The sequence below is a fragment of the Andrena cerasifolii genome, chromosome 3, assembly GCF_050908995.1.
Source record: "Andrena cerasifolii isolate SP2316 chromosome 3, iyAndCera1_principal, whole genome shotgun sequence".
In the NCBI taxonomy this organism is placed as follows: Eukaryota; Metazoa; Arthropoda; class Insecta; order Hymenoptera; family Andrenidae; genus Andrena; species Andrena cerasifolii.
The window spans coordinates 2,402,929-2,420,377 of record NC_135120.1 but is presented as its reverse complement, the minus strand read 5'-3'; the positions used below and the strand labels follow the sequence as shown (position 1 = coordinate 2,420,377).

At 41.5% G+C, this 17,449-nt stretch overlaps 3 protein-coding genes across 6 annotated transcripts in view; 2 read left to right on the top strand and 1 right to left on the bottom strand.

The window, feature by feature from the left end:
* The window catches only part of LOC143367013 (uncharacterized), a 236,059-nt gene extending 226,598 nt beyond the window's left edge, over positions 1-9,461 (top strand). The window contains 1 exon segment of the mRNA XM_076808602.1: positions 8,955-9,461. Within this exon segment, the coding sequence (XP_076664717.1) occupies positions 8,955-9,375 (421 nt within the window). The 3' untranslated portion in view covers positions 9,376-9,461.
* The window catches only part of Gcn2 (eukaryotic translation initiation factor 2 alpha kinase Gcn2), a 387,266-nt gene that overhangs the window by 288,808 nt on the left and 81,009 nt on the right, over positions 1-17,449 (bottom strand). The gene's annotated exons all lie outside the window — the stretch shown is intronic.
* Positions 10,751-11,855, top strand: LOC143367321 (uncharacterized). Its single transcript, XM_076808989.1, has 2 exons — positions 10,751-11,109; positions 11,463-11,855. The coding sequence occupies exons 1-2, from the start codon at positions 10,813-10,815 to the stop codon at positions 11,853-11,855; spliced, it is 690 nt and encodes a 229-aa protein (XP_076665104.1). The 5' UTR covers positions 10,751-10,812.

Here is a 17,449-nt window from a genome sequence, read left to right as displayed (position 1 = left end):
GTAGGTACATCTGCGGTATCGAGAAGCGCATCGTTACTTTTATTTCGCACTTGCTTCTACGCTCGGATGGCCGGTTCTTTTGGGAGGGATGCAAGTTGGATGAAAACTTTTTTATAATTTGACGGTGGGAAATGATTGTCCATCGTTTGTCCACGTTTGTCCACCCCAATATTACGTTTGTCCAGCCTCCTGAACCGAATTATTTATAAAAATCGCGAAAAATGAAGGATACTGTTGAAGCGACCGCGTATAACTTCGATTTTGTATTAATTAAACGATGGAATCGTTTGTCCACCGACGGATTTCGATAGCGTAGATGTAGAAGACGTTTGTCCACTCTCTAGATTTGAATTATTATTACAAATAGCCCAGAATTACGACACGGTTGAATCGACCACGTTCAAGTTTGATTTTTTATTAATTAAACGATAAATTTCGTTAGTTTTGATGAAGAAGACGTTTGTCCGCCCAAAGATTTCGATTGGCCACCTTTCAGAATTGACTTAATCGGTGAATTCAATTTATTATTTCCTTCGTCACTTTCTTGGCAATGTTATGCTGGCGTCGGTCGACTCGCGAGATCGTACGATCCGCGAGTACAAGTGCCATGAATGGTACTTGTGACCACTGACAGAGTCAGTGGTACCGCACTTTACAGAGCGATGCGACGCCGAATTTTTATATTTTTATAAATATCATTGTTGTAGGAAATACTTTTAGCTTTTGTGGATTTGGAATTGTACGCAATTTTTGACTAATGTCATTATGTAGTGTCCATATTCCTGCTGTATTACGGCAATAAGCTGTAAAATGTCCTGGCCTATGACATACGATGCCACTTAAAACATATATTGCATCTTCAATTTGAAAATTTTCAGGTATGCCATTTAAAAATATTCCATCCATTTTATTTAGTTGGAAAAAGATTTCAGTTTCTATGAACACATATCATTTTGGTTCTCTCTTTATATGCATTGTTGATTGACATGTTTTACACGTGCCTGTTTGTATAGTGAAGAATTGCGCAACAAAATTAAGAAAATTTTGTTTAAAATCTTCGGTTGTGCATTTACTAATAAATTCTACTACAAACAATTTTCTCAAATGTACTTTACATTTGCCGCAGATTCTATTTTCTTCTACACTGCAAACGTCTGTTACCAGTTTTATAAGTAACCAATTGGCGTTTGTAGTACAATCTACAATATCATTTTGAATTTCAAATATTGTACCTAAAATAGCTCCACGCTCTTCATACACGGAGTTGTATGAACATCAAAAATATATTTTCTGAGTTTTCATCGACCCAGTTTTTAAATGAACTATAATTGCAATACGCCCTGGTTAATATTTCAACCAATCAGTCGAATGCACTTGTATTTTTAATATATATTTTTTTTCCATTAAGTGTAACCAAATTACAATTATTTCCATTTCTTAAGATTTCATTTTTTCTTTTCCTTAATGGCCTATCATATGTAAGATGAATATCTGGACATGAAGTTAAATATTTCCCTCTGGGAGTATTATTTTTGTTTTCGATTAAAGGCTTCTGTATTATATTGTCTTTATTTCCATCGTCCTCTTGTAAATCTTTTAATTTATTTGGTTTGGCTTCAATATTTAACCCTTTCCAATTTTCCTGTTCCGTTAAATAATGATAAGTGTGCGTAGCGTTTTGCGCATTTTCGCCAAAATCACGTAAATCGATTTTTCTCTCTTTTTCTTGTCTCACCGCAGTTTGCAGCAGTGCATTTTTTTCGTTCGTGCGTTTAATTGCAGCACGCTCCAATTTCGAAAGACTTTTGATAGATTTGATATGGTGAATGATAAATTTATCGACGCGCATTGGTTTATAATTTGCGCCCAAATCTGAATGCTTCAGATCTTTAAAATATGCATCACATCTAGAGGATGTCGCTACATTCGATGACAGAGCGAAATATCCCGTCATCACCTGTGTCCAGAGAGGAAAATGTTTTGCCAATTTAACTAGATATGTGACTAGTTCTGGACAATAGAATGCATTATACCTATCTGTCTCTACACTATCTTTTGCAATTTTTTCAGCCGCATCTCTGATATTAATTATAAATTGAACTATATTTTCATTTTCATTTAATGTTTCTAAATCGTCGTATTCTTTGTAATTCTCGTCATCGCTCGTAAATGTAAATGACTTTATTCTTTCGAATAAATAGGATCGCTTCTGCTCGCATATTACTTCATTTCCATCAGAATCTTTGCCATCGTACTCACTGTAAGCGACAATAAATATTGAGCTAAGCAGTGTATTAAAATCTTCCACATTATCACACGATGACATTAGCCCCGCGCATCGCACAAAGAAATCTTTAATTTTAGGATGTTTTCTATGAAATACATCTTTGTTACAAATAATTTTGATTAAATGGGCAATATCAATTCTGATGAAACACTGAAGTGGATGTTGCAAAATTTCGCCACCAATCCATCGATAGCAATCGTAAATATAATTTTTTAAGCAACGTTCATTGAATGCTAAGCTGCTTGCATTCAAAAGGGCCAGTGAATAATCACAATCTACTTCTGGAGGCACTGGTGCCCCGTGCCTTATGATCTCCCTCAACCAATACGTAATTAAATTTGTATCATGCTTCTCTGAAATCATTTGAAATACTGGTTGTATACCATTTGCACCTTTTACAATGATTTGATATAAGAATATATGTTTCTTCTCGCCATTTGGTTTTTCTATTGTTTTCACTAATTTTCCAGTCGCATCTATTTCTATTTTTCTGCACGTTTTAATTAATGTTTTATACAATTCCATCTGCATAGGAGACCAGTAAAAACAATAGAAATGATCCTTTGAAATCGGATTAACGTACCCTCAGTATTGCCCCTTATACTTCAATTCACTTAACGAATTGATCAGATTAAGATTTTTATTGATTCCTAATTCTCGCACGATAGCTTAATCATTTATTTTTCTCAAAATACACTGTCGTAGAACGAAGTATAATTCACCTGAGCATTCGCCCCGAATGAGCATTGCACGAGCACCGATCAATTCAAAAACGTGTAATGGATTTTCTGACGGCAGTATTGTGCTATGCAACTTTATCCTGACTACACTGCCCAACAAAATTTAACTTTCAACATTTTTTGTGTTCAAACGGTAATAGCTATTCGGTTGCTTGTTCCGTCAAATTATTCTATGAACCCTCGCGAATACAACGATATAAGTTATTAGTGGGTTATGAACAGTTAACTATGTTTAAACAATGATCAAAGGAAAAAGGACACCCGAAATGCACCAATTGTGGCAGATATCTTTCTGTATATTTCAAAAACTAAGGGTCTAAGAGAAAAATTGACTACTCTACGCAATACAACAGTCTTTTTTCCTCCTCGAAATAGCTGTTGGACAGTGCTACAATTTAATATAACAAAAAATCTTCTCACTACATTCTCGTGGAGTTTTTGAATTGATCTTGGGGTAGACAAACGTCTTCTACATCTACGCTATCGAAATCCATCGGTGGACAAACGATTCCATCGTTTAATTAATAAAAAATCGAAGTTATACGCGGTCGCTTCAACAGTATCCTTCATTTTTCGCGATTTTTATAAATAATTCGGTTCAGGAGGCTGGACAAACGTAATCCTGGGGTGTACAAACGATGCTAGATCATGGACAATCGTATCCATCATTTAAAAAGTTGAAAAGTGTTCATGGATGGTGTTGATGACAAATTTTCTTAATTTGTTCATAACTTCTTTTTTGAAGGGTGGACAAACGAAATTTTTGGGTGGACAAACGATGGACAATCATTTCCCACCGTCAAATTATAAAAACGTTTTCATGGGGGTGCTGGTAAAAAAATTTTTTTTTGTTCATAACTTTTTTTTGAAGGGTGGACAAACGAAAATTTTTGTTGGACAAACGTGGACAAACGATGGACAAACGGATGCCGTATAGTTTTTTTTAAATTTCGAATTCGGGGGTGCCAACTTCACAGACCTGGAGACGGAACGGAGACGGAACGGATATGTGTGCGCAGACCTTAAGGGGGCCGTCTCCTTTTTGTTATGGTCCGAATCGATCGAAGCGCCCTTGTAAACAGACGGACCCTAATGAAACTACTGCGGTCGGTAAAAAGAAGTTGTACAATGGTGACATCTACCGATACTCTACGTAGACGAATTTTTGACAGCATAGTTGCCGCATGTTCTGTTGTCTCCGTCTCTGCCGCGCTGTTTCCACAGCTCCTTCTATTGAGAAGCTTGGAGGAATACGGCACGAGAGCTGCGTCTAGGCAGCGATCGCCGGGCTCCATGTACCGCTGATGGAGGGGGGAACATCGACAGGAGCGGTGGTTATGTGTGGGGAACTGCGGTGCGTCAGTCACGCACACATAACCACCGCTGTAGGTGTTTCCTCGTGCATCAGCTGTAGCTGGAGCCCGCCAATTCCTGCGTCTAGCATCAGAGCCTTGCTGAACGTAAAGGAGGATAGCACTATTGAAAGATAGAGAGGTTGAGTAGTGAAGTTAGGAAACATGTCAATGAAACAATACTAATTTAGTATTTATTTATACATAGAACGATGCAATACTTTGTATAATCAATGTGCAAATTCAAAGCATACAATTTGAATAAGGTACATCACCGAAGTGTAACATGCTGATCGTAATGAAATTTATGAATGCTGTAATTCTTCTAAAAACATATGCCGCTTTTTTTTCATCTAACTATACATCACATTATCTTTTATATCAACAAGAATTGTCTGTTTCAATAATAGTTTTGTACATGGTTTTCTTCGGAATTGTTATTCCACGGTTGTAAAAATTTATCAATATAAACCAGAGTTCAGTACTAACAATACTGATATTTGGGAATGTCCCATTAAACGATTTTATTTAGCTACGATTCTCTGTTTGTTTGTTTGTTTGATTCAAATCTGGAAACTCAATTTTAAACCACTTCCAACCATCCAATTCCCTCGAAACTTTGCAGAGGTGCGTAGTTTGGTTGACAATACAAAATTATGAAAAAACTCCGAGTGGGTGAAAAAATTACCTAGTCACCAAGAAATAATAACCCATAACAATAAATCAACCATTCTTCAAGCAAACTGTTAAACTGCATACAGCAATAAGAGTAATGTAAATCCACAAACACTAAAAACTAGAAAAAGTATATTAAACAAGTTATAATAAACGATTTTATGAAAAATGCATTAAAAACTAAAAAATATTTATTTTCTTATACTACAATTTCGATGGTGTATTTTCACATAAAATCGTGGAGCAGTATATCTCGCAACAAATTCATTTCGACACTTGAGGCTATACTAAATTGATTCATATTCTGTTATGAAATATCCTGAACCACGTTTTTATTTAAAGTTGAAAAACACCATCGAAATTGTAGCACAACAGTAGAAGTATTTTTTAGTTGTTAGTGCCTTTTTGACGAAATCGTTTAACAGAACATTTTTTATATATTTTTTGTTTCTAATCAAGTTATAGTCATTACAATAAATCAATCCAATACCTGCAATCAACTACCTGTAAAAGAAAATTTGCAGTTTAGCGATATTTTTGTAAAAGGACTTAGTGCCGTGTTTCGACCCCAAATGCCCCACTGTGCGCCGCCGAACAGCCCAAAACCTCGCTGGTCGGGACCGGCGCGGCGTTGAGCTCGTATCGCGAGCAGAGCCGTAATTCTCAGTGTTCGTTTCTCGCTTCTTTTTAGCTGATAGGGGGAGCGAGATGGAACGCTTTGCCTGCGCGACGATCGCGCACGGAGAGGACGGAGTGTCAGGCGTCCGAAAGACGGAGCGAGACAAACAACATCTCGTCGTCTATCTCGCACCACCCTCGCTCGCTTTCAGTGCCTCTTGCTCGCTCTCGTTCCATGAGACAATACTGTAGTATCTTTTATTTGACTTTATCCAGATATTATCTTTGCCCATCTCTGTTCTCCAACTGCTTCGCCGTGATTCATTCAAGCCTCCTTGATGGAAAAATATTGATAGGGGAAATGCGGCAACAGCGCGATTCGACTCTCGATACGTCTCGGCAACTATGTCTTTCCTACATTTATCGGCTAGATTGGACTTCCACCGGTTTTGATGGTACAAGGCACGAATATACCATCAACGCCGGTGACGGAGAAACCTTGAAGCTTCATTCTGTCATTTTTCGGGCTGTCCTGAGTACACGATTCATAAATTCATTATTATTTCAACGTACGGTGCTTATTAGCGTTCAAACGGACCAGACCACCCTGCACGAAAGTCTACCGAAGGCAACTAAACCCGCAAAAACGTCCACCGTGCCGATTCCAGGACGAAAGTTGTAATTTACGGTTTGCTTACTACATCGCGTATACGCAGGCCCGGTGGAACCATGCGCCGCACAAGGGCGCTAGCCGAATGGTACGCTAAAAAAACTAGATCGTACGCTTAATAATAAAGGAATCTAACACCTCACATAAACTAAATATAAATGTAATTCTTTTAAACATATTAAATAGAAAACAAGTGCAAAAAATTGGGGACAACAAAAATTTTTTTGCACAAGGGCGCCAGCTAACCTCGCGTCGGCCCTGCCTACACGTCACGCTGGTGCTACATGGCTGCAGTGCACCATTAGCGCCACCAACGGAGAAGCCTTGAAGCTTCATTCGGACAGTTTTCGAGTCATAAATTCATTATTATTTCAACGTACGGTGCTTATTAGCGTTCAAACGGACCAGACCACCCTGCACGAAAGTCTACCGAAGGCAACTAAACCCGCAAAAACGTCCACCGTGCCGATTCCAGGACGAAAGTTGTAATTTACGGTTTGCTTACTACATCGCGTATACGCAGGCCCGGTGGAACCATGCGCCGCACAAGGGCGCTAGCCGAATGGTACGCTAAAAAAACTAGATCGTACGCTTAATAATAAAGGAATCTAACACCTCACATAAACTAAATATAAATGTAATTCTTTTAAACATATTAAATAGAAAACAAGTGCAAAAAATTGGGGACAACAAAAATTTTTTTGCACAAGGGCGCCAGCTAACCTCGCGTCGGCCCTGCCTACACGTCACGCTGGTGCTACATGGCTGCAGTGCACCATTAGTGCCACCAACGGAGAAGCCTTGAAGCTTCATTCGGACAGTTTTCGAGTCATAAATTCATTATTATTTCAAAGTGGAGTGCTTATTAGCGTTCAAACGCACCAGACCACCCTGCACAGATGTCTACTGAAGGCAACTGTACCCGCAAAAACTTCCTTCGTGCCGATTCCAGGACGAAAGTTGTAATTTACGATTTGCTTACTACACGCGTATACGTGCACGCTTTTCCTAGCTTGTGTGAGCGTACTCACACATTCAAAGGCCCGCGGAGACGGCCCCCTTAATATGAATTGCACCCGACTCAAGGCGTCGGATTCGGAGCCTCGGGGTCCTCAGTATCAGTGGTGGTGATGATGGAGAGTCCTAGAACATACAATAACCAATATAATATTCGCATATAAAACCGTAATAAGCATCAAAATTCGTGAAACAGTGGGGAGTATTAGATACATACCTCCTGATTATTTCTACACATCATCCGGTCAAAATCAGAAACTGCATCGAACGACGTTGGGCTGGATCACCGTTTTTTGCACGCAATACATTTGAGGGGAGGGGGTACGCAGAAAGAGATAGACAGAGATAGCAAATCGCGGCATCAGCTATAAAAGTATGTTCTAAACTGCATAAAGCCTCAAATCGTTGCAACGTGTTGTGCAGAAAAAAACCATTACATTTACATTCCATTTACAGCCATGCAAAAATTCGCGCAAGTAAAACGTTAATCGTTAGATCAATCTGTACGATTGATTTCACGGGAAGAATACCTCGCGTGGGAAGAACGGTGCAGCGAGTGTATTGAATCATGGAAGAATACAGTCGAGTGAAACGTCCTCGATTATCGATCGGTGTTCGACAATCATTGGTCGCTCGAATCGCGCATCTTGAAGGACTGGAATGTTCGTTACGCGGACGTTTCGTGCATGAAGGTGCAGGACATTCGAGCACGGGACTTTTGTGGCGCGAAATAGACACTGCTTTCTTTTTTTTTAAATTCCATCGAACCGCGCAACTTCTTCCAGGATGCGGATTCACACACCATTGTGTTGGAACATGTGCGAGGCGCTTTGAAGAAACATCAGAACCTCAAAGTGAACACGATGTTCAATCGCGAATTTGTGGCCGGTGACAAACATGCTAGTAAAAGTATCAACACCCGAAACTGTAAACTCTTCGGCACATCCGATATGCAGGAGTGGTACCAGCGATACGTTGTCGAACCCACCCTGGCAACGCTGGAAGAGTTCCAGGAACGCGACAGCGGATGGGCATTGGCGACAATCCTCAACCTGACCGTCAATGTGAATAAGTACTATCCACTGCGCGCGAGATGTCACTGCAAGTTGCCGCGGGAATTATCGCTAAAGAAAGCGACAATTAGCATGCAATCCCGGACAACGCCTGTTTCGCATGGGCAGTGGTCGGCGCTCTACATCCTGCTGAAAGACACGTTCACGGCACAAGTTCATACCCTGACTATGCATTCATACTAAATCTCCAGGGCATCGAGTTTCCAATGTCCCTAGAGCAAATTGGAAAATTTGAGCGGCAGAATAACATCTCAGTGAACATGTACAGCTTCATGACGGAGAAGAAGAAAGGACCGACAGTCTTTCCAGCCAAAAGAGGCATTGGCACATCAACCTGCTCTACACGCCGAATAAACAACACGGTGATGTAGGGTACTTTGTGCTGATCAAGAACTTGTCTCGGCTGGTGACCGCCAGTTGAGCAAGAACAAAGCCAAGAAATTTATCTGTGATCGGTATGTATAGAAACTTATGAAATGTTAAAATATCCCCCATGAAAAAAAAAAATTTTTGGCTTTGCAGATGCATGCATTACTTTGGATCTCCCGAGAAGTTGGAGGCCCATGCAGCGGACTGCGGGAAGATGAACGACTGTGCCATCCTGCTGCCCAGCGAAGGCAACAATTTGCTCAGCTTCAACAATTACTGCAGGGAGCGACTCCCCTTCACGGTGTATGCTGATCTCGAGTGCATCATCGAGAAAACGGAGGACAGTCGGAATGGTGAGGCGGATTGAAAATTACGTACATATCAGCACCACAAAGTGCATAGCATTGCATATTATATACATTGCTCCTACGATACATCGCTATCGATGTATCGGTGTCGCCGCGACGCGAATAGTGCGTCATGGTTCGTCGAAGAACTACGAAATTTGGCAGATTTTGCCAAGCCCGTTCTGGTCAATAATACTCCAATGCTAGATTTAACTAACGAACAGTGAATAACATTTCGCAATGCAACACATTGTCACATTTACGAAGAACCATTCAAGGCTGATGATATACGAGTCCGCGATCATTGTCATGTATCCGGCCGAGCACATTCGGAGTGCAATTTAAATTATAAAAATGCGTTTTACATCCCCATAGTTTTTCATAATTTCATTATCGAGAAAATAGCTACCGCTTTCGAAGGCAGAGTTGACGTATTGCCTATAACTAAAGAAACATATATTTCATTCACAAAAAATGTCATAGATACGGCTGAAGAATTAGACTCGCGAAATTGTATTAAATTGCGATTTATCAATTCGTACAAATTTCTCAATACCAGTCTCGAGAAATTAGCATCGTTTCATAGCGCAGAGAAATAAAAAATTTTACGATCGAAATTTGAAACATTATCCATTGACGATTTCAATTTATTGACGCGAAAGGGTGTATTTCAGTATGAATACCTTGATTGCGCGAACAATTTGCAGGATCCGTGCTTACCGCCGCGCTAGTCATTCTACAGTTCGTTACGGGTGAGAATGTATCCGAGAGCGATTAAACGCACGCCGAGACTGTCTGGCGGCATTTCAACATTAGAACCATGAGCGATTACAGTGACTTGTATTTGAAAATGGATGTCTTGTTAGTGGCAGATATTTTTGAAAATTTTCGCGAAAGTTGTATCAAGAGTTACGGATTAGATTTCGCGCATTACTTTACCTGGTTTCACATGGAATGCCATGCTAAAACACAGCAAAATTACATTTGAACTGCTCACATACGTAATATGGTCATGTTTATCGAACGCGGTATACGTGGGGTTTTAAGTAAATGTTCTGGAAGGTACGCACATGCCAATAACAAGTACATGCCCTCTTATGACGCAACGGAACAGTCATCGTCCTTGATGTACTTTGACGTAAACAGTATGTGTGGATGGGCAATGTATCAGCCCCTGCCATACGCTGATTTTCAATGGGTCGAAGATGTTGCAAATTTTGACGTGTCTTCAATCGCTGTCGATTGGCCCACGGGATATATTCTTGAGGTAGATCTGGAATATCCGCAAACCTGCATGATGCTCATGCTGATCTATCGTTCTGCCTGACGTGTGCAAAACCGCCAGGCAGCAGACAGGACAAGTTACTCGCGACAGTATACGATAAGCAGCGTTACGTTATCCATTATCGCAACCTGCATCAATGCACGCGTCACGATCTTCGTATTACAAAGATATACCGCGTGCTTCAATTCACTTAATCCTCCTGGCTCCGCGAATACATCGAACTCAATACACGGTTTAGAACAAGCGCGACAAACGATTTTGAAAAAAATTGTACAAATTAATGAACATTCCGGTATTCGATAAAACTATGGAAAATGTACGAAATCATGTGGATGTAAAACTATTAACATATTGGGGTTGGCGATATGCTGCGGAGGCAATGATCGCGAAACCGAATTTCCACAGCCGAAGTGTTTTTTCGGAAAATTTAATAGCTGTTGAATTGCGAAAACTCGAGGTGAAATTCAACAAACCGATATATGTGGATATGTGCATTCTGGACATATCAAAAATTTGTTTGTATGAATTTCGCCACGAGTACACGTCTCCCCTGCACGCTCAAATTTGTAAAATTCTATATACTGACACTGACAGTCTCATTTGTCACATTCAATGCGAAGATATCTACGAGACCATGAAACACAATATCGATAGATTTACAGACAATACATATACAGTAATTTCTCGTTAGCGGCTCGCTGGTCGGGACCGGCGTTGAGCCCGTATCGTGAACAGAGCCCTAATTCCGAGTGTTCGTTTCTCGCTTCTTTCTGGCCGAAGGGAGGAGCGAGATGGAACGCAGGCCTGGCTCACGGTACGCGCTTGCGACCATCGCGCACGCCCGTCGCGTATGCAAAGGACAGAGTGTCAGGCGTCTGAAAGACGGAGCGAGACAAAACATCAAAGCATCGTCTGTCTCGTACCGTCCTCGCTCGCTCTCGTTCCATCTCGCCCTCGCCTTCGCCGCACAAGAGTGAGACAGAAGTGGTGGGGATAGGGAAAAGTCTGTATCGTGTACACCAAACCAAGCCCGTAACGAGGAAATACTGTAATATGCCGCGCTTAAATAAGAAGATTCCGCGGCTGATGAAGGACGAGAATAACGGTGCGATAATGACCGAAATCGTAGGTCTTAGAGCGAAAATGTATGCACTCCGCGTAGATGGCAAAAAAGATACGAAAAAGGCGAAAGGCGTCAAGACCAACGTCATAGCCCGAACGATAACTTTCGACGACTATGCGCAGTGTTTGCAAAAGGAGATCGAAATGGTTCGCAGGCAATCATGCATACGGTCGAAATTGCACAATGTGTACACCATTTTGAAATCCAAAATCGCTCAAAGTCCATACGACAACAAGCGGTATATCATACCCGATTCGGTCGACACTCTGCCCTGGGGACATTATAAAATACCCTTGTAGAATACATTAGCATACACAGAGTTCTTATAAATAGTGGAATTATTCCGAAAAAATAAAATTGTTTGCACGTGTATAGACATTATTATAAATAGCAGAATTATGCCAAATAATATTGTTCGTACATATATATGTACCATTGTATTTATTGAATCATGTATTTATTTTTACAATACAGTATTTTTATTTATCCAAGAATTGTGTGATTTATCAAACCCTAGCCACTTGACGAATATCTTATCCTCCGTCCTACGCAACACTTTTTCCACTACATACACATCAGGATTGATGACGCGCTGCAGCTCGCGTTCATAGAATCCTCCGGCAACTGGTTTTCCACAGGAATCAAGGAGCAGATACGTTGCCGGATTAGTTGCCTGTACTTTGGCTATCTCGAACACCTCCGTTGTCCAATTCGGTGTATAGCCTTTATCGAAGATGGTTTTAAATTTGCTCACGCGCACAAACTCGCCCAACTTGAATCTCACTGGAGCAGTGATCTTTATGTTGTTGTAAACGGTGGCTAGCAGCTTATTGGCGATCACTGGGATAACATCGCAAGGACGCATTCTGATGGTTCTATGTTTTCAGGCGTTATACTCTGCAAGTAGACGCGGTAGCGTATCGGTCCATCTATAGGTTCCATTGAGCGCAAACAGTTTCCACATATTGTTCTTGAACGTTCGATTGAAACGTTATACGACGGAGGCCTTCATCACCGAATACGTCGAATAATGATTAATGTCGTGCTTTTTCAAGAGTTTTTGCACATCGGTGTTGTAAAATTCTTTTCCTTGATCAGTTTGCAAATTTTTCGGATATCGATCTCTAAATATCTATGCAAACGCTTTATAGTGGTGGCCTTGGTTGAATCGCGAGTAAGGATGCATTTCTACAATGTCAGCTTGCCACAGATCGTCGTATCCGTGCACTATGACGCGCCTCCGCGGGAAATGTCTTCGAGCTGGAGCATACAATTCCTCAACGAGTTGTCGTTTTTTGTGGCCATGGTTTTCTTTACTGTTGGATTTCAATAATGGTGGCATGTTTGATCGCAGAGGGGGTCTTTGACACGAATGACGTGATAATTAACGTGTACATGCATTATGTGCTCCCCATCGGCCCGAGGAAATTCTGAACAAGTTCAACCGTCTCGCATGATTCTCCTTCGCATTGTTTCTGTGGATTCAATACCTGTGATATCTTTTGAACGCTGTTTTGCAACGTCAGCATATCTCTCTGAAACATGACCAGCATATCTCTCTGAAACATGCTCGTTTCCACACATAGTTTATTGACGGCATCGCTATCAACTGTCGGCTGAGCTACGCGTCGTATCTTGCGAGATTTTGCATCAAAGTCGGCACCAGTCACGCAAAGAGCGTTATCTCGCATATAGTTTCGAAGCAAACCGCTCCATTTGTAATAGTCCATTCTTGCTGCTCCACTTTTCTCGAGCGATACCCCCAGTTTGTTGATCGGAATCTCGATGCATACAGTGCACCTCATCGGCGCACGGTTTAATTTATAATGAGGCCTACCTCGCGGAGTTCCTCAATAATCGATAGTATCTCGTTGTCATTCGAGTTGTTACCCGCCTGACACGACACTTCCAGCTAACGGAATCGGTCCACCAGCTCGTTGGAATTGTCCCAGTACACATAATCGATCTTGTTATCGTTTACCACCATGACTCGCGATGTCAGTAGACCTTTCCCCGATTTACTGGTTGGTACACACGGGAGTAGTGGCGCAATTACATGTTTGTACTTGTATCCCTTGTGGTCCAATATGGAATTTTGGGCGTTCTGACCACGCCTGTGGGCATTCGTTGTCAGCAGTATACTTTTGTATTTTTGTTTATCGGCATCAGTGTATATAGCATCGTCAGGAATTCTCTTGCAAATCAGTTCGTAAAGGCCGGACGTTCCTCCTTACACCATCTATGATTACATTATCATCCTTGTTTGTATCGAAAGCCTTATAACCAAGCATCGTTCCACTATTGCCAAAGTATACGCCACACACATAGTGCATTTTTGTATCCCTATCACCACTTAGGATTGTACCCATGTATTTTTGACCCAGCAGACCAAAATGGTTGCTAAACGTTTCTTGTCCCTCGGATGTTTGGAGTTGATGTCTAATAGATGTTGCAAACGAATCATCGGGAGTAGTTTCGAAAACATCGTTATCATTGGGTGCAAGCAATTGTACGCCGGGAAATATATTTATTGGTGCGGAAGGAACCGGGGAATCGGGTGAAGCGACATTCTGCCGTTTCCGCTTTGATTGAGCTGGTGTGGAGATTACGAATGAATATTCCGATGATATGTGCGGCTTCCTCTTTGTCTTGCGCGATGTGTTCCCTTTTCGGTTGGATTTTTGTTTTAGATGCTAATGTTTCATTCCCTTCAACATCTGTGCTCATCAGCAGTGATGTGTCAGCTTCTGTCGCTGCGATATTTTCCACAATATGTTTTAAGGGTTCGACAACTGATTTAAAGTATGCCTCCAACACGATATCTTCCTCCATTTTGCCAGTCTTCAAAGCCTGATGTTTCTTCCGAATGGAATCGCTGGTTTTTGCAATTTCCTCCGCTATTCTCTCGCGATCCTTAATCTCCAGACTATCGATATCGGTCATCGTTGCACCGCGGGGCGTTGCTTTCCCACCGACGTGTTGACGACGATTGACCATCTCACGGTATCGCAGACTCGTTAAATTCCATTCTATAACCTCCATTGAGCATCGCGCTATCCTTGTCTATTACCATGAAACCATACTCTCGTTGCCTACAATTACGACACAACGCACAGAAATCCTCGTAAGACATGTCGGTGTTTACGTGATCGTTGTACACATATTTCAAGTTGGTACCATCCTGCTTAAACAGAATCAATAGATTCGCATTGTCGCGTATAAGATGCTTGGAAATCTTTGCATACGTCTGACAGAGATAGAAGGAGTCAACGTTCGAGTGGCGCCCCATTGTAAAGTATTCTCGTATCGTATCTTGCTTGTGGCATGCCACGTCATCAAAGATAAAATGGAATTCGGAAGCGATTCGCTCGGTGGGATGACGTCAATGTTATTCGAAAACGTAAAGTAGTAAATTTCGTCTATCGGAACCAATAAATTCTCCAAATACTGATACTTCGGTTGTTGCAACAACTTGGAATACACGTACACGTTCGCGAAGCGGACTTTCCAACAAGCTCACCAGCACGTTGGTCTTTCCACAGTTTGATGGGCAACAAATGAGGCAGCGTATAATGTTTGGCAACATGCTACCATGTCTGCGTCTTGTTTTGGAAGACATCATTTGCGATTTATCGTCAAAATTTGTGACACGTATCGTTACAGGTTGCCGCACGAATCGCATCCTCTCTGCGAATCGCGAAAATGATTTTGATACATCGAAGCGGCGACGCGCCCTATTTATAGGCCCCGCGCCGACGCAAAACAGCTCAGTATTCGAAGTCTTTGTGGTCCTGTCGGATAATTGTGATATTCGAGACTTAACCTCTGAGCAGCTGAAATATATACCAAAGATTATTCTACTGCGAGAGTTTGACAGACGCATTGACCAGTTGTGAGAAAGACTCCCCGAGCATATAAAAGCCGACCCTGAGGTTCAGTAGTATCGTCGATGACTGAAGCATTATAATCGTCCTCGGCAGCGAACGCATATTGACGGTCCAGCACCATTGATTAAAAACTGTGGCGAATGTTACCGACAAGAGTAAAGAAAGGTCGTGGTTTGATAAATCGGGCGATAAACGCGCTACCTTGTGACGTCCCACTATTTTTCGCACGATATAAATTAAATTCTCCCCTATAAATCACTCCACAACTCTACCGAAATCCCTAAGTTTCAACTCTTACCCCTTTCCCCCAACCAACTGACCATCTAGGCGGTGTACCTTAGCGGTCCCCATCTCGAGATGGTCAACGACGAAATCCCCTTGCCCTCTTCGCCCTACGAAACACGAATTCCTCCCTCATATTTAAATTTAAACAAGTCCCTCGCCCCAAAAAACCTCTAAACTCGAGACCACGTCTCACCCCTTTCTACAACCTTCCAAATCAAAGCCACCAAATCCCCTTTCCAATCAAACCACCCAAAATCCATCCAGTGGGTTGAGTACCCTGTTTCGAAAGCCCCAAATAAAAACCCCGGAAGTCCTATTGCGACGCATATTTCGTACATGAGTCATCAACTGTTTCTAATAATAGACCACATATTTTGCACATGAATCATGGTGCATACCGCGCATACCCCTCATACCTGACAGGGCCCCAGAGGCCGTAGCTCTCTTCTACGGAAACAACACCGCGGAATAGTTCGTTATTTAAGATTTAAACCGTACAAGTGCATACCTATTATTTAAAATCAGTGCTCTACGGATTATGTACGGCTACCACTTTAAGCAATTACTATTACAAATTATTGTCCAACGGCATATAATTCCCACCGGAAGAATTCGCTTTCTTCTTCAGCTGTTGCAATAGCCTGTTTTGATTTGGAGTCTTCGTAACCGAAGGATAGAAACAATAATTTGAAGCGTGATTTAAAATTAAACTGTTTATTCAATGTGAAACATGGAAATATACCATGCACTGTTAATAATGACGATAAGCATTAGCACATAACGTTTTTATAAATAGTAAGTAATGGCAATATATGTATGAACATGAAATACATGAATATTAGCAATGAGAATATATATATATATTCTCATTAACGGGGTGGTATATTACCACTTCTCCCACTGCTGGGTGTTCGCGGATCATTAGCTGGCGGAGCGGCGGGGATCGCCAAAGCAGTAGACGATAATAAGGCGGCGCAATGTCATCTGCAGGAAATTCAACGTCATAATCGATCCATGGAAGATCGTGGACTTTATCTCACCCCATACACGCGCGGACAGGGAATATTGAAACGAAAAAAACGCCGAAAATACATTAAAGATGGCTGCAGGCGTAACTACCGATGGGCAATTGGTGGATTTGGCAAAACGTATGCATTCTTTATAGGTGTTTTTATGCGCAACGCGGTACCTGCTGGAGGAGTACTTCGAAACTAGAGCGGTATCGTAAATTTGAACAACGTCGAGGGACCGGGGTCTCATTGGGTGGCGTATGCGAAGAGAGGGTATCGTGCTATATATTTCGATAGCTTTGGCATTCTTCAGCCGCCTAAAAAATTGGTACAATATCTGGATAAAGATGTGCAAATTGAAAACAATATAACGCCGTATCAACAATACAATCAGAGCAGTTGTAACGTCCCACGATTTTTCGCGCACTCTTATTCCAAATTCCACAAGTAAACCTCGAAATCACTCCACTAAACTCTATGAAACTCAACTCCTACCCCATCTCCTCAATCGCCGATCACCTTGATGTTGCACCCTAGTGGTCAACAACACAAGATGATCGATACAAAACTCTACCTCTATGATGTATCTTAGAGATCCCCATCACGAGATGAGCGATACAAACCTCCACCTCGCTGATATACCTTAGTGGTCCCCATCACGAGATGGTCGTTTCAAAACCCTCTTCGCCTATTCGTCCTACAAGGCACGAA